At 44.1% G+C, this 16,667-nt stretch overlaps 1 protein-coding gene across 7 annotated transcripts in view; it reads left to right on the plus strand.

Moving 5' to 3' along the window:
• Positions 1-6,745, plus strand: part of SLC52A2 (solute carrier family 52 member 2) — a 76,907-nt gene extending 70,162 nt beyond the window's left edge. For all 7 annotated transcript variants that reach the window (XM_083145088.1, XM_083145090.1, XM_083145091.1 and 4 more), the window contains one exon: positions 6,445-6,745. In XM_083145088.1, the coding sequence (XP_083001214.1) occupies positions 6,445-6,657 (213 nt within the window). In that variant the 3' untranslated portion in view covers positions 6,658-6,745. The remainder of the gene's footprint in view (positions 1-6,444) is intronic.
• The last annotated feature ends 9,922 nt before the right edge of the window (positions 6,746-16,667 follow it).

Below are 16,667 nucleotides of genomic sequence, written 5' to 3' on the forward strand. Positions count from 1 at the left end.
ACCAAATCTCTCACTTTCTGAATCTCTCTTCCTATTAAATCTCACCCTATGTGTCTTCTAATGTCCAACAAACTCTATACTGAATGCTCCAGTAAGCTCAGTAACAATGCATTACACTCTGTTCTTTAGGTGCAGGATTTAAAACACTTCTGTTTATTGTCTTTACTTGTGGCAGTTTATTTGAAAAACAGTCTGAAAAACAGTTTGCATCCCCTATGCTGGAAACATGATTGGGCTGCATTACGGCATATAGTTATGCCAAAGATAAGCCAATATATTAACAGTTAAATACTTTGAAGTGTATTTGCCCTCAAACACATTGGAAGCATATTGTCATGCTAGCAGTGGCACCAGCTGGAGTGTAACGGAGGCCAGGTGCCTTGATGTAAGGTTTTTGCATAAACGACAGAAGGGAGTGATGCAATTGGATAAAAGAAAACCAGTTTTAATAAAGATACTGTAATACAGGAGATGAACTGTGGCACAAAGGTAATACTGAAGATATGCGATAACCAAAGTCAATGATATATAAAAGTTATTGTAAAGTTCGTAGTGGGTGGAGCACGAATTTGATATCTGAAGATGGCTTGAAGTGTAGATTGGATAATAAACGTAAACTTGAATAATCGAACTGAAGAATATACTTGGAAAGATGATTGGATTGATGATTGAAGAATCGAATGAAAGATTGGACGATTGGAATCCGGAAGGAATAATAGCAGGCCTGAATGGCTGTGACCAGGAGGGTTGCAGGTGAAGTGACCGTCAGGTGAGGAAAAGGGTGATCCCCTTTGGGGGGCTAACCTTGTCCAGACCGTAGAGGCGGCAGCAGGGTCCTGCAGGTGGATGGTCGAGTACAGCAGGCGAGCAGAAGGATTCCTCTAGGAGATACCTGGCAGTCAGCAGCGCTGTCAGCAGGAGGGAGTCAGATGTCTAGGGAAGGACATCATTGTACTGACTGACTCCTAGACCTAAACAGTCAGTATTTATCAGGAGAGCTGCACTGCAATTGGTTGGAGCTGATTGGCAGTGCAGTCCCATTGGAGAAACCAGATGGCCGCCGCCTAGGGGCGGCGACAGTTCCCAGCCTGCAGGAAGCATGTGCAGCATACTCCAGGCTGTGTGTCCAGCAAGGCCAAAACAGAGGCACAGAGCATCATGGAGCCTCAGGCCCCACGCCGAGCAGTACCCGCATGTCACCAGCGCGCACGTCATCACTGTCACCAGCAGGTGACAGCGCGACAGTACACAGCCCAGTAACCTGGGGACTGCCAGCGGAGGTAAGCACCAGAGCATGTACTGCCCTATTAGGGACCCCAGGGGTAACCATAGTATGGGAGGTATGGGTAGCAGCCATGGTGGTCGTGACACATATTCTACACTTCTCTACATGTAAAGGTTGTTTTAATTTTAGGTAAGATTCATTCTAAGACCTGTTTATATATATATATATATATATATATATATATATATATATATATATATACATATAGACAGAGGATAGATCCGGCACTTCAGGACTTAGGTGTAGCCAAGGTGAGGTTGAAGCGCCCCGGTGCCGGCAATAGGGACCTTGCAGCCCCTGGTATATACAGAGCAAAACAAAGGGCACTCAGGGTCTTTTTGAAAGGTGAAAGCAGAAGACTGTTTATTCAGTCATATAGAGTCCGTCTACGTTTCGGGGTCTCCCCCTTCGTCAGGACAGGTAAGCGGTAAAGTATATATACTTTAAAAAGCAGGACACTCAATTCACAGAAGTCGACATGTGTCAACTTTTTCACTGTAACACCAACATAACTATTTAAAAGTAAAACCAATGTGGGGACACATAGATAGTGAGTAAAATGCCACATTACAACATTATAAATATACATGTAATGAGGGTTAAAATGTTGTTTTATTAGGGTGTTTATTAAGGTAGACAATTGAGTTAATAGAAAACAATTATTGAATAACAGTTAAGCAGCCCATACACGGTCCGTTTAATGGATCCGTTTGGGACTTAATAAGCACACATCGGATCGGATCCCTAGTGCATGCAGTGTGCATGCACTGCGATCCGATCTGATGTGTACCTAGTACAAAAAGTATGTGCAGCACATACTTTTTGTACCGTACTATGTGATGCGCGGGAGCGTGCATCGCATAGTACAGAATGGAGCCCTACACAACGGACCGTGTATGGGCTCCTTAAGAATAATTCATTAATGGTCTTAATTATAGTTGAAAGGCAAGATTTGCAGTGCCATATATGTGAAGGGTATGCCACCGTGCACGGACATACTCTCACGATCGGTGACACACGCTGAGTTTTCCATTGAAAAAAAGCGAGACCAGTCCGTGCACTGTGGTGTACGCTCAGATATACGCAAGATGTCGGTGGGAAAACAGACGATACCCGTCTGTATACGGTGGCGTATGCCCTGTTGTACGCCAGTTATGGGTGGCTAAGAGGAAATCCGTCCGTATACGGTGGCGTACGCTCTGTTGAATGTCAGTTATCGGTGGCTAAGAGGAGATCCGTCCGTATATGGTGGCGTACGCTCTGTTGTACGCCAGTTATCGGTGGCTAAGAGGAGATCCGTCCGTGTACGGTGGCGTACGCTCAAGTGTACGCCACTCCCCTTTGTCGGTGTTTGTGACCGTCCGTGTGCGGCTGTTTTGTGGGCGGACTTACGCTCACCATCCGCGTACGGGAAACGTAAGGTGAAACGGACGTTGCACCGACCTAACCAGAATAAGGCTTAGAGTGTAACGCATTGTTACTGAAATTACTGGAGCATTAAGTATAGAGTTTGTTGGACATTAGAAGACTCGTAGGTGCACTATTCTATTAAAGGCAAACAAAAGGGATTTACCCTGTTTTTTTTCCACCAAGTTTCTTTTCTTGATCACATCAATTACAGAGCATCCTCTCCCAAAAAAAAAAAACACGTTCCGGAGAATACACCATATTCACATATGAAACCATGAAAATGGGTCATTTATCAGGGATTTTTTCTCCCGCCAAAGTCTTTGCACTAGGACAGGCTCGTACTCTCTTTTACTAAGCTAAAGTATATTAATAAACCACTCTTAAGACATCATGACCTAATTTTAACTAGATCGGAGCATCTTCACAGTTTTCGTCATTTTTACCAAAAAAGTGAAACTTCAGGCCTCTTGCCAGAACAGAAGATGTTGACTTTTGCACGTTTCTTATTCAGGTCAAGTCACATCTTTCCCACACTAGCCGATTTTGAATTTCTCAATTTCATTTTTTTCACTCCGCCCTTATATATATATATATATATATATATATAGTGATACGAAAGAAGACAGCAGCGGCACTCAAACGGGAACTTTTCAAACGTGTTTATCACAGCATAAAACGGTCCGTTTTATGCTGTGATAAACACGTTTGAAAAGTTCCCGTTTGAGTGCCGCTGCTGTCTTCTTTCGTATCACTATCCTTCAGTTCCAGAAGGCACCCGGGCAGTTGCCCCAAAGGGAGAGTGCCGGGCCGACTCCATCGACTATATATATATATATATCTATATATATATATATATATATATATATATATATATATATATATATATATATATATATATATATATATATATATATATATATATATATATATATATAGCAGCTGTGCCTTGGGTGGTTACATAACGGTTTAGCTGCGTATACCTAGTTGATGTGTTCTGCTCTGTGATTCCCGCCATGCTTATGTAATGTGAGGTTATGTACTAAGACAAGGAATGAGTCACATAAGGTAATAATCTACCTGTTACAGAAAATATTTACCACTTTTATCTGCAGACTCCATATCACATGGAAGGAGTATGGAGTAGTTTACTATCTTTAATGATATCATCAATGACGCCAAACAAACAGAGCGCGGGTCAAACGCAAACAAAATGCAAACTATCATTGGCGCAAATAGTGTGTATGTGGCGGTGTCCTTTCTCAGCATCGTACAGCAATCATTGCACTGTGGGCCTGGCGCAGATCTCTGAACATCGCTACTAAGCAGTACATTGTGTGGACCAATTGTGTGTACCCTCCAGCAGTGCGTCGCGCGCCCCTGGCATTACATTATGTACACGTTTATTCAATGGGAATGGAAAGAAACCCAGAGAGGGCTCGGGTCATGTGAAACGTGGCTTTTTGCCCAGAAGGATTAGTAATTAACATTTGTAGGCAGAAGATCATTAGTTGTGTGGGATCAGTGCTGGAGGAATTTAGATCACAGAACGCAGATTGTGGACACAGTGAGGTGGGGGGAGGACAGGTGAGGGGGGGGGGGTAATATGAAGACACAGATGGAGGGGCAGGTTCCAGCCTAGGCAGGTGACCACTGCTGTGTCTTCGGCCAGGGGCAGGTGACAGCCGCTGAGACATCGGCCAGGGGCAAGTGACCGTGGTGGAGCCGTTTGTTGGGTCAGGTTCCGTCTGGTGAGTCGTCGGTTGGGACAGGTTAGAGCAGGTGAGCTGTTGGGCAGGTTACAGCAGGTGAGCCATTGGGTGGTGGAGCTATCGGTTGGGGCAGGTTGCAGCGAGTGAGCTGTTGGTCAGGGCAGGTTACAGCAGGTGGGCGGTGGAGCTATCCATTGGGGCAGTACACAGCAGATGAACCGTCGGTGGTGGAGCTATGGGTTGGGGCAGGTTACAGCCGGTGAGCCATCAGGGCAGTGGAGCCATCTGTTGGGGCAGGATACAGCAGATGAGCCGTCAATGGCGGAGCTATGGGTTGTGGCAGGTTACAGCCGGTGAGCCATCAGGGCAGTGGAGCTATCCGTTGGGGCAGGATACAGCAGATGAGCCGTCGGTGGTGAAGCTATGGGTTGGGGCAGGTTACAGCCGGTGAGCCGTTGGGGAAGGATACAGCAGATGAGCCGTCGGTGGTGGAGCTATCCGTTGGGGCAGGTTACAGCCAGTGAGCCGTTGGGGAAGGATACAGCAGATGAGCCGTCGGTGGTGGAGCTATGGGTTGGGGCAGGTTACAGCCGGTGAGCCGTCAGGGCAGTGGAGCTATGGGTTGGGGCAGGTTACAGCAGACGAGCCGTCGGTGGTGGAGCTATCCATTGGGGCAGGAGACAGCAGATGAGCTGCCGGTGGTGGAGCTATGGGTTGGGGCAGGTTACAGCCGGTGAGCCGTCAGGGCAGTGGAGCCATCCATTGGGGCAGGATACAGCAGATGAGCCGTCGGTGGTGGAGCTATGGGTTGGGTGCAGGTTATAGCATATGAGCCGTCGGTGGTGGAGCTATGGGTTGGGGCAGGTTACAGCCGGTGAGCCGTTGGGGAAGGATACAGCAGATGAGCCGTCGGTGGTGGAGCTATCCGTTGGGGCAGGATACAGCAGATGAGCCGTCGGTGGTGGAGCTATGGGTTGGGGCAGGTTACAGCCGGTGAGCCATCAGGGCAGTGGAGCTATCCGTTGAGGCAGGTTACAGCAGATGAGCCGTTGGTGGTGGAGCTATGGGTTGGGGCAGGTTACAGCAGATGAGCCGTCGGTGGTGGAGCTGTGGGTTGTGGCAGGTTACAGCCGGTGAGCCATCAGGGCAGTGGAGCTATCCATTGGGGCAGGATACAGCAGATGAGCCGTCGGTGGTGAAGCTATGCATCGGGTGCAGGTTACAGCAGATGAGCTGTCGGTGGTGGAGCTATGGGTAGGGGCAGGTTACAGCCGGTAATCCTTTGGGGCAGAATACAGCAGATGAGCCGTCGGTGGTGGAGCTATGGGTTGGGGCTGGATATAGCAGATGAGCTGTCGGTGGTGGAGCTATGGGTTGGGGCAGGATACAGCAGATGAGCCATCGGTGGTGGAGCTATGGGTTGGGGCAGGATACAGCAGATGAGCCATCGGTGGTGGAGCTATGGGTTGGGGCAGGTTACAGCAGATGAGCCGTTGGTGGTGGAGCTATCCGTTGGGGCAGGATACAGCAGATGAACCGTCGGTGGTGGAGTTATGGGTTGGGGCAGGTTACAGCCGGTAAAGGAGAGAGGGAGCGCAGACAATTAGCCAGCTGGACCGCGTGTTACAGGGATTTGTTAGTCTCACACAGTATACAGTGCGGTCACATAATGGTGTAATCTCTGCATATTGCGCTGATCTCATGCACGGAGCCATTGTAACAACGGTGACTCCGTGCACCCTCCCACTAATCCAGGAGCCCCCTCCATCCTCCTCCCCAGAATAAGGCTCCCCCGATTATTCTGCCTCTCTTCTATCCATGCACTCTCCACAGGAACTGCAGCCACAGTAACCCACTAATAGCCAGCCCTCCTGTTATATCCATATCCAGGAGCTGGGGAGGGATAGTACAATATGGGCTCCATGATGTGGGTCAGTGCTCAGCCCTAGAGGAACCGGCCTCCATAGTGTTTCTGCACAGCTGTAGCCATGGTGGGGTGAGATGAATGCTATGACTATTCATGGTGTCTTCTGTTGGCAGGTGTTGGCGTGGTCCCTTTTCATGGGTCTCTTGTCCTACCTGAAGGTGGTTATTGGAAGCCTTTTGCATGAAGCTGGGCACAGCGCCCTCCTGTGGTGTGGAGCGGTCATCCAGGTTGGCTCCTTGCTCGGGGCTCTGCTGATGTTTCCCATGGTCAGCATTTACCAGCTGTTCCAGAGCGGGCGAGACTGCCATGACAGCTGTAGTCTCTGAGACGTTGCCTTCGCCTCTCGCTCACTAGTATCTCTCTGTTCTCTCTCAGGATCTTTTTTATATGATTAAACCAAAACTTTTCCACAAATGTTTGTCTGACTGATTAAATCTGCTGCCGGCACGATAACGTGTCTTGTCCGGTAACTTAGCATAGTCCTAAGGAGTGCCACCTCTGTAATACTATCGGGTGCCGCATGCCTGCACGACAGTCTGGATTCCTGGGGTCAGTACTCCAACATCCCAACTGATGGGCTGCTGTCCCTTGTTGGGGTCCACAACCCCCATAAAGGGAGGCTGGAACCTGTGGCAAGCCACTGAGCCCGCAGGGGGCTTCTCTGTGCTCACCACCCTATCGGAGCACCGGCAGTCACAATTCCGATGTCGGTATCCCAATTGTTGGACCGCCATACCACACCCATACTATCAGTACCCCAGGCTATGGGTATGATTCAGAGCACGTGCACCAGCATCTCTCTGTCAGGTTATGTGGAAGTTTGTCCTTGATACGGTGCACCTAGTTGCTTAAAAAAATGCACTTTTATTAAATCACTATTTAAAAGCCTGCAAAAAAAAAATATATATATATATACATTTAACATTTAGTGATGTTTAGACAAAACAAAGACCGTGGTGTTGTTACAAAGGACAAGGTGGCGAGCAGGTGGCATTCTGCTATTTCATTTTAACAGTTTCAATAATTGCTATGGTTTTGGACCAGCGTCTTGGTGGTTAATAATTCAGTATTCTAGTGTTGATCCATTAATTTTGGCTAAATAGCATCAGGTACATTTCAACACTCCAAGATACTGTGTAACATATTTCCTTTCTGAGGAAGGTTTGTAACATTGTAGCTACAATTTAGAGTATGATTGACAGAAGACGTGTTCCTTCTACCCTGCAGCTTTTACAATGAGCAGTTGTCTATCAGACAGTAAACGATTTGGGCACAATCCCATCAATCTGGATCCAATTCAGACCGATTGGATGCAGATACAGAAAGAGGTGTTACACACACACAGCACTCAGTGTATAACCTTATAACTCAGTGAATATAATATGAACAGAGCTATCACCATTTGTTTCCAACAGGTTTCTTATTGGAGATTTCTAAAAACAGGATTTGTGTTTGAAATGATAACCACCTATTCTCACATTGCATGTGAGTGGGTGGAATAGGGAAATAATATAGGGCCTTATTTTGGTTCATTCTTTCTGACAAAATCCTTCTTAGATGGACAAAACCATGTGCACTGCAGGTGGGGCAGATGTAACATGTGCAGAGAGAATTAGATTTGGGTGGGGTTTTACTTCAAAGTGAGATCTATATTGCAGTGTAAAAATAAAGCAGTCAGTATTTACCCTGCACAGAAACAAAATTACTCACCCAAATCTAATTCTCTCTGCACATGTTACATCTGCCCCCTGCAGTGCACATGGTTTTGTCCATCTAAGAAGGATTTTGTCAGAAAGAATGAACCAAAATAAGGCCCATAGTACAGATTATCCTTGGTTAAAAAAGAAATTTAATATACACAAACACTTACAAAGAGTAGACTTTTAAAACAGCATAGGTAATCAACCCCTCAGGCAAAGCTGCTAACAGTCAGATGGATCAGGCAAACAACGTCAACAGGTCCATATACCAGTCCGGAGCTAGGAGATGGAATCTGCTGCTGTACGCCAAATAGACCGTCGATCAGCTTCTTCCTCCTGGGGAGTCCTCATAAAACACTCAACGCGTTTTGATAACCTTCTTCAGGAGTGCATGCTTTCTGCAGGTTCTAAAGGCGTATTTATACCCTAAAGTCCCCAGCTAACACCTGATTCAGATGCGCTGACTCGGCGACTGCCGGATGTCCGGGATAGGAAAAAACGGAAGTTGTCATAATCTGCGTATCACATAACAAAGAAGTTGGCTGTGCGTGTCACAGTTCCGTGATTTGGAACGCAACCAAACAAGCGTCCAATCTAGCGCTTGTTTACAATGAGACAGCCTGTTTAGGATTTCTAAAGTAGAGTATATTCTGAACTTTACAGAGATGTCAATAATAATCGCAGTGTGCTCACATTTTATTTATCACAGCAAAACCATCTTCCTTGGAAAAAATACAATACAATGCAATATATTTCTTGCATTTAGGAAATTGGCTGGTATAAATAGAATAATTTAACCATAGAGCAATGTATCTGTATAATATATATCTTTTATTACGTTTCTTTTACTTAAAATTACTCAGCCATTTTCCCAAATACTTACAACATTTTAAGAGTACATCAATTTATAAGAATAGGAGACTATTGCATGTAGAGATGGGGAGTGGCCGGAAGAGGAAGCCGCACAGACACGTACTGGAGTGTCTCGTGCATGATCCTCTAACCGGACAAGCGCTGCAGAACACGGAGCCAGTGTAAACCAGACCCCAGACCCTATCACCAATCCCCCCGAGCGGTCCCTACCTCAGAGCCGGGCTCAGGACGGAGCTGCAGGTTGAGGCAGCACAGACCAGCGAGGAGGAGAAACGGGACGAACACAGGCGCCGGCAGAGTGGAACCCGGAAGGGGGTAGTGAAGTGACTACTACTACATGAAACTACTACACAGTGGATTTCGGACTGGGAGACCTAAAAGACACATGAGCAGAATGCAGGGGTGAGTGCCAAGCCTTTGGCTGATTTTTACTTTTATCACACACTCAAAACTCCCCATAACTGCATATCTAGGCCCAAGTCCAAGCCCACCCCGAAGTAAACAAAAAGAATAAAACAAACTCTCAAATTCGCATAAGAGAGACTGGACACTTAGTGTTAAAAAACATACAGCAGTCCAGCAGAGAGGATGTAATAACACCAGGCCGGCCAAACGGGAACACTGTGCCACACCGGGTTTTGGTAGCAAGGAATGCCAGCGAAAAAGCAGAATGACAAGCAGTAAACTACCAAACATATAGACAGCATGTAAAGGAGGGGGAAGTCAGAAAAGGAGCAAGAAGAAGGGAATAGGAGGGAGAAGAAAAAAGGAGAACCATAATAAAAGGAGAGGGAAGGAGGAGAGGAGAGAGAATCAGAACTGAAGATTAAGAGTATAAAAAGCAGAGATTGAATAAAATCTGAGTATCTCTATCTACCAACTAAAGGGAAAGACGGAATAAAGGGACAAAAAGAATATATATACATAAAAAAAGTTAAAAGACAGGTAACAAAAAAAAAAAAAAAGGGAAGAAGAAAAGGGAAAAAAAAAAAAAAAAAGGATATATAATACATTAGAGACAGAAGAAAGATGTCCAGTAAAGGCCGCAAGGGCAACGCCCAGGAACCAGCGGCTATCTTTGGCACCAAAAAAGGCAAACAAGCCAACCAACAGGTGGTGTCAACACCCACTATGAGTCCCTCCAGCTCAATCTCCAGATCAGATTCATCCCAATTGGTAGACCCAGATCCCTATGACTCATTGATTCAAAGAATCACTAACTCTTTTAAAACAGAACTAAAAGCGGCAGTGACAGAATTGAAATCAGAGATATCTTCTCTAGGGGCCCGGATAGACACCTTGGAGCACAAGTCCGATGAAATATGCCACTTCCAGGCAGATCTTTGTCGAGACGTCACAGAGATGAAAACAGAAATCTGTCTCTTAAAAGAACAAGTAGAAGACCTGGAAAACAGGTCAAGAAGACAGAATTTACGTATACGTAATGTGCCTGAATCCATTGACAATCAAACTCTGCCCATATATTTAAAAGAGCTTTTGCAACACATGCTGCCGAATTGCAAAGAGGACCAACTCATAGTGGACAGAGCACATAGAGCACTAAGAGCGAAACCTACCGCAGAGCAACCCCCTAGAGATATAATTATTCGAGTCCACTATGACCATATAAAAACAAAAATCCTGGACTATAGCAGAGCAACTCCAACTATTCAATATAAAGAATCATCCCTCTTAATCTTTCAAGATCTCGCCCCATCCACACTGAGGAAGAGAAGAGAGATGGGAGTAATCACCAAAACCCTACGTGATCAGAAGATACTGTACAGATGGGGTTTCCCTTTCTCGCTAAACTTCTCCTATGATGGAAAGAAATACATGATTAAAGATCCTGCCTCCGGGATAACAATACTACAGGGTATCGGCCTAGACCCGGACCCCCGAAATGCCCCAACGGATGCCCGAGGGACTTTTGAACTAAGGAAGCCGCCGAGTGCGGAATGGTCTCAGAAATAAAACCGAACCGCTACATGACGAACAGTTTTCCTTTTTTTTTTTTTTTCCCCTACAGGAATCAGGCCTCAAACTCAGAGTAATTAAAATCTGATGCGCAATGGACTGGACATAAAGGCTCAGCAGAGGCTGAAAAGAAATGTTGATAAATTACTTTAGGCACTTAAGATATGTATAAATAATTTTTGGAACCCTGATTTGTGGCTCCAGAAAGACACTTAGATCTTGCACAATAAGTCACATTTTTTTAGGAGATGTTTTGTTTAATAGTATAAAGTCCCAAGGTTGAAATATTGTCACACAGTTTACACAAAGGGGGGAGGGGGTGGGGGGAGGGGAAGGAAGGGGGGATAAAAGGGGGGAAAGGGGGGGGAGAGGGGTAAAGGGAAAGAAAAGGAGTGGTAAGGTCCCACATCTCACATATACTCCCCAATATGGGGTCTTAGATATTGTCACTTTAGTCAATATAGTAATCCCACGGCACTTTTTTGTTTTTTTCTTCACATATTCTTCTTTTTTCTTTATCTTTTCACTTAGGCCTACCCTCATCTTAGACCTCTAGCTTTCCGTGCGCCTAGGCAATACGTCGCACACATACCCCACTCTCAGGGGACCTTATCTTTTTTGATAAGTACGTGTCCTGCCCCTTTATAAAACATATTAAGTACTTGCCACTATGTCAGGGATAAGCCTGCACAAAATTCAGCAGGTTTCACTGAAGAACTAGAGAGGCCACATCTAAACATCACAGAAAAATAGGGCAATACTACCTTGGCGCCCTGTATTAAGAGACCCTAATCTTGTCAGTATACAAATAGGTCAAACCTTGCCTTAGCTGGTACGAGGGGTCGCCTGTATAATTGTGCATAAGTATTGGTCAACATACTATACGTTTGTAGGTTAAGCAAGCCAAGTGGGGCAATTGAATAATAGACATAGCTCTCTCTATAAAATTCCCCACCCATCTTCTTATATACGTTAGTGATATACTTTCCTCTTTTTTTTTTTTTTTTCGTTTGTGTGTAGTTCATTAGGAAAACATCGGGATAGACTCCCATACAGATTATTCTAAAAAGGAGAGTCCCAACTAAAAATTAATGGCATCACAAAACCCTAATTAGGAAAACTAGAGAAATGGAGCAATTCAGCTAGTTATACCTATTATATTTCAAAGGAGAAGTAGGGAGGAGGGAAAGAAAGGAAAAGGGGGAAAAAAAGGGAAAAAAAACTATTGCTTCCCTCAGCTACTCAAAGAATGGAGGGTTGGGGCAGAGGAGCAGGATCTAAAAGGCTCCAAGACAGCCGACTAAAAAGAGAGAGGGAGGGGAGGGGTGGAGGAGGGGAGGGGGAGGGAAAGGAGAGAGTGAAAGAAAGGTAAATGGAAGGGAGAGGGAAGAGAGTGAAGGGAAGAAAAAGGAGAGAAAAGAAAAGAGATTAGGGAAGAACACAATAATTGGTCCCCCCCCCCCTTTTTTTTGTCCTCCCCAGACCCACTCCCTTACAAACCCATAACCCCCCCCCCCCTTTTGCAGTTGCCTATTAACAGATGACAAAAAGAGAAGTAGTTTTGCTATTCCGCTGATCATTCTTTTAATCCCCTGCCTCCGGAGAATAGTTCTAGCGGCCCTTTCCCCCCCCCCCCCCCCCCAACACAGAGACACCCTACCCCGTGAGGAATCCCTCTAATAAGGGTCCCCTAAAGGGGTGTGTCACCGTTTACTAAAAATTAACGGTTTTCTAGATGCGCATGGACGCATCAAAATCTCTTTGTTTTATATGTTATGTGTTGTTAGTTCCAGTACATGTTGTGTTATGTCTAGTATGTTCTTCCCAAGGGTGCTGCCGGTATGTATATCAAAATAGGAATACGCAGGTCTCAACTAAAAAATCCACCTTAAAACTCCCATGTCCGTAAGTATAATGTCGCTGAACGTTAACGGCTTAAATTCACCGCGAAAAAGGACTATGGCCCTTCAGTTTTTCAAAAAACAAAAGGTTAAAATCTTACTAATTCAAGAAACACATTTCAAAACTGAACATCCATCCCTTACCTCACGAGCATTCCCAGAGGTATACTTTTCCACCTTTGCCAAGAAAAAAAAAGGGACGGCAATCTTAATACATAACTCATTGGCCCACAAAATGATTCAACAATACTCAGACCCAAGCGGTCGATTCAATATTATAACTATCTCCATTGCAAACAAGTTATTTACAATCGCTTCAGTATATATTCCAAATTTAGAACAAAATAAGTTTTATGTAGATTTCTTTAAACAATTAGATAAGATATCAAAGGGCAAAATAATTATAGGAGGGGATTTCAATGCTATAGTCGACCCCGACATGGACAGAAAAGCAGAAACCCCCCCGGGCCTGGCCGTGAGAAAGGAGTCAAAAAGACTACAAGAAAACATAAAGTCAAATAACCTCTATGACGCCTGGCGGGCTCTCTACCCAAAGGATCGAATATTTACGCACTTCTCTATTCCACATAAAGTCCACTCCCGACTAGACTATTTCTTCGTAAATGCACAACTAACTAAGGATCTGACCAAGGCATGGGCTATCCCAGTGGTCTGGTCGGATCATTTAGCTATTATAATAAGTTTCCAACTTAATAATTTGGATCCAACAGGATATAGATGGAGACTAAACTCCTCAATTCTGTCCAAACAGAAGGACAGGAAGGAAATAGAAAATTCATTAATAGAATTTTTCGAGTTTAACAATTCGGAGGAAGTTAAACCAGCCATAATTTGGGAAGCTCACAAAGCAGTAATCAGAGGTCATATTATAAAACTAACGAAAATCCCAAAAATAAAAGATGAAAAACTAATAAAAGAACTAGAACAACAGATTAATATGCTAACTTTCAGCCATCAAAAAAAAACCAATCGGACTATATATAGCAAACTCCTAGCTTTAAAAAGCCAACTATTTCAATTACACTCAAAAAAAGTTGCAAATACGATGAAATGGCTTCAATACAAATTTTATTCCAAAGGTGACAAAGCCGACGCTCTATTAGCTCATCGAATTAGAAAAAAAAGACAGAGAGATCGAATCTTCTCGATTAGGGACACTGACAACAATCTAATATACGACCCAAGAGCAATGTCGCAACAGTTTAGAGAGTTCTACAATGCATTATACAACCTCCCAAACGAAATGATAGAGGAAGAACGCAAAACCAAAACCGAAGAATTTATTAAAACATGTAACCTTCCGAGGTTGACAGCATCCCAAATTTCAATTTTGGAGGCTCCCATCTCTCTGGAAGAAATAGAGCTCACTATTAAAACTTTAAAAAATTCATCAGCTCCTGGCCCGGACGGCTTCTCGGCCATATATTATAAAACGTTTAGTAAAATTTTAGCCCCCAACCTAAAAATTTCGTTTGATTCCATAGGAGACGGAAATCCCTTAGACCAGGCTACAACTGCAGCTGAGATAATAGTTATCCCAAAACCAAATAGAGACCACACCCTTTGCAGTAATTACCGTCCAATATCATTACTAAACTCGGATCTTAAATTATTCGCAAAGATCTTGGCGAATCGCCTATCAAAGGTCGCTCCCTTTATAGTCCACCCGGACCAGGTCGGGTTCATCCCAGCGAGACAGGCCTTTGAAAATATTAGGAGAGTTATTGACACAATACAGGCCATTCAGAACTCCAAGACCCCGGCCTTATTAATGAGCCTAGACGCCGAAAAGGCCTTCGACAGGGTCTCATGGCCTTATTTGTACCAGATCCTTCAGAATTACGGAATTAGGGGAAGATTCCTGACAGGCATTCAAGCACTATACAAAACACCATCGGCAGTAGTTAGCCTCAACGGAACCAAATCGACCCCAATAATGATAAACAATGGGACCAGACAGGGATGCCCGCTCTCGCCCCTTATCTTCGCCCTCATGGTGGAGCCCTTGGCGGCCAGGATAAGGAACGAGAGCGAAATCAGAGGAATAACAATAGGGAAGGACACATATAAAACGGCTATGTACGCCGATGATATACTCCTCACGATATCCGACCCGGTAGCCTCGACGCGAAGGTTATTCGAGACAATTCAACAATTTGGTAGAATCTCAAATTTCAAAATTAATGCAGAAAAAACGGAAGTATTAGATTTTTATCTTGCACAGGAAGAGAAAGGGAGTATATCATTGGCGTATCCATTAAAATGGAAGAAAACACAGCTAAAATATTTAGGAATAAATATTACTAAAAATTATAATCAACTGTACAATGCAAATTTCCCAAAAATAATAAACGAGATTACGAATGATATTAAGGGATGGTCAAAGCTTTTTATATCATGGACGGGAAGAGCCAACGCCCTGAAAATGAATATATTGCCGAGACTGCTGTATTTATTTCAAGCCCTGCCCATAAGAATCCCTGTGGTGACATTTAAAAACTTACACAGCATCTTCACCCGATTCTTATGGACAGGGAAAAAAGCCAGGGTGCGTCTTAAAACCTTGCAATGCGGTACAAAAGAGGGGGGACTTGGTGTTCCAAATCTAAAAAATTATTACTATGCAGCACAATGTGCCCAAATGATTATGTGGCATTCGGACCCTGAAACCCGGAGATGGGTTCAACTGGAGTCAGAATCACTCCAGCTGCATTCCATCTCAACACTCCTATGGCAGACCAAAAAAGAGAGACCAGTAGAAGTTAAAAACTTCCCAACTATTATGCTTACATTGTCAATATGGGACAAATTGAATAAAGAATATAACTTGACCCCCTATCCACCTACCCTGACCCCAATGTGGGACAACCCAAAACTACCAGTCAGCAAAGAAATAAATTTTAAGAAAAACTGGGCGAAAACTGGTATCTTATTTATCAATGAACTAAACACAGCGGGAGGGTTCCCCCCCTTTGAGGACCTCAAAGTAAAATACGATATAACACCTTAAGCCTACTTCCAATATCTACAAATACGTAGCTTTTTTGGGAAAACCAGAAAAGAACAGAGCAAAAACATAATAGAAGGCCTCTGTCAGAAGAGGGCAGCATCTAGAGGTTTAATTTCAATCATTTACAAATTACTACAGAATCATAAAAAACAGAGTAAACTACCACATGAAATAGCCTGGGAAGAGGAATTGGGGAAACAGCAGACCCCCGAGGTATGGAACAAAATTAAACAAAATCTAATATCAGTCTCCCAATCAATAAGATACAGAGAAAATACCTATAAGATATATACACGTTGGTATCTGACCCCTAGCAGATTGAAAAATATATATCCAGACGCCAGTGATCGATGTTGGAGAGAGTGCGGGGAACGGGGCACAGTCAGCCATATTTTCTGGGGTTGCCCCAGTATACAGGAAACCTGGAAAAAAGTGGGGAAATTAATTCTCCAGATAACTGGAGCACACATTCCCATGTCCCCGGAGCATATACTATTTCCCTTAAAAATACCTGGGACAGATAAGGCATTACAAAAATTTATATGGTTCGTGGTAGGGGCAGTCAAGGCAAAAATAGCCAGTAATTGGAAAACTAAGATAACCCCATCTATTAACGCTATAAAAGAAACCATCTGGTACATATACCAAATGGAACTTTTGGCAAGTATAGTAGACGAAAAAACAGAAAAATTCAACGAAATTTGGACCCCATGGACAGAATATCATAATATTTCGAATGAATAAAAAGGAAAAAAAAAAAAAAAAGGGGTTGACCTATTGACGTTCAAACCTATAATAAGGCAGGGAGATCAATACACAGAGAACAATAAGATAACAGGTATACAACAGACCGA

The sequence above is a fragment of the Crinia signifera genome, chromosome 5 (genome assembly GCF_055691185.1).
Source record: "Crinia signifera chromosome 5, ASM5569118v1, whole genome shotgun sequence".
Taxonomy (NCBI): domain Eukaryota; kingdom Metazoa; phylum Chordata; class Amphibia; order Anura; family Myobatrachidae; genus Crinia; species Crinia signifera.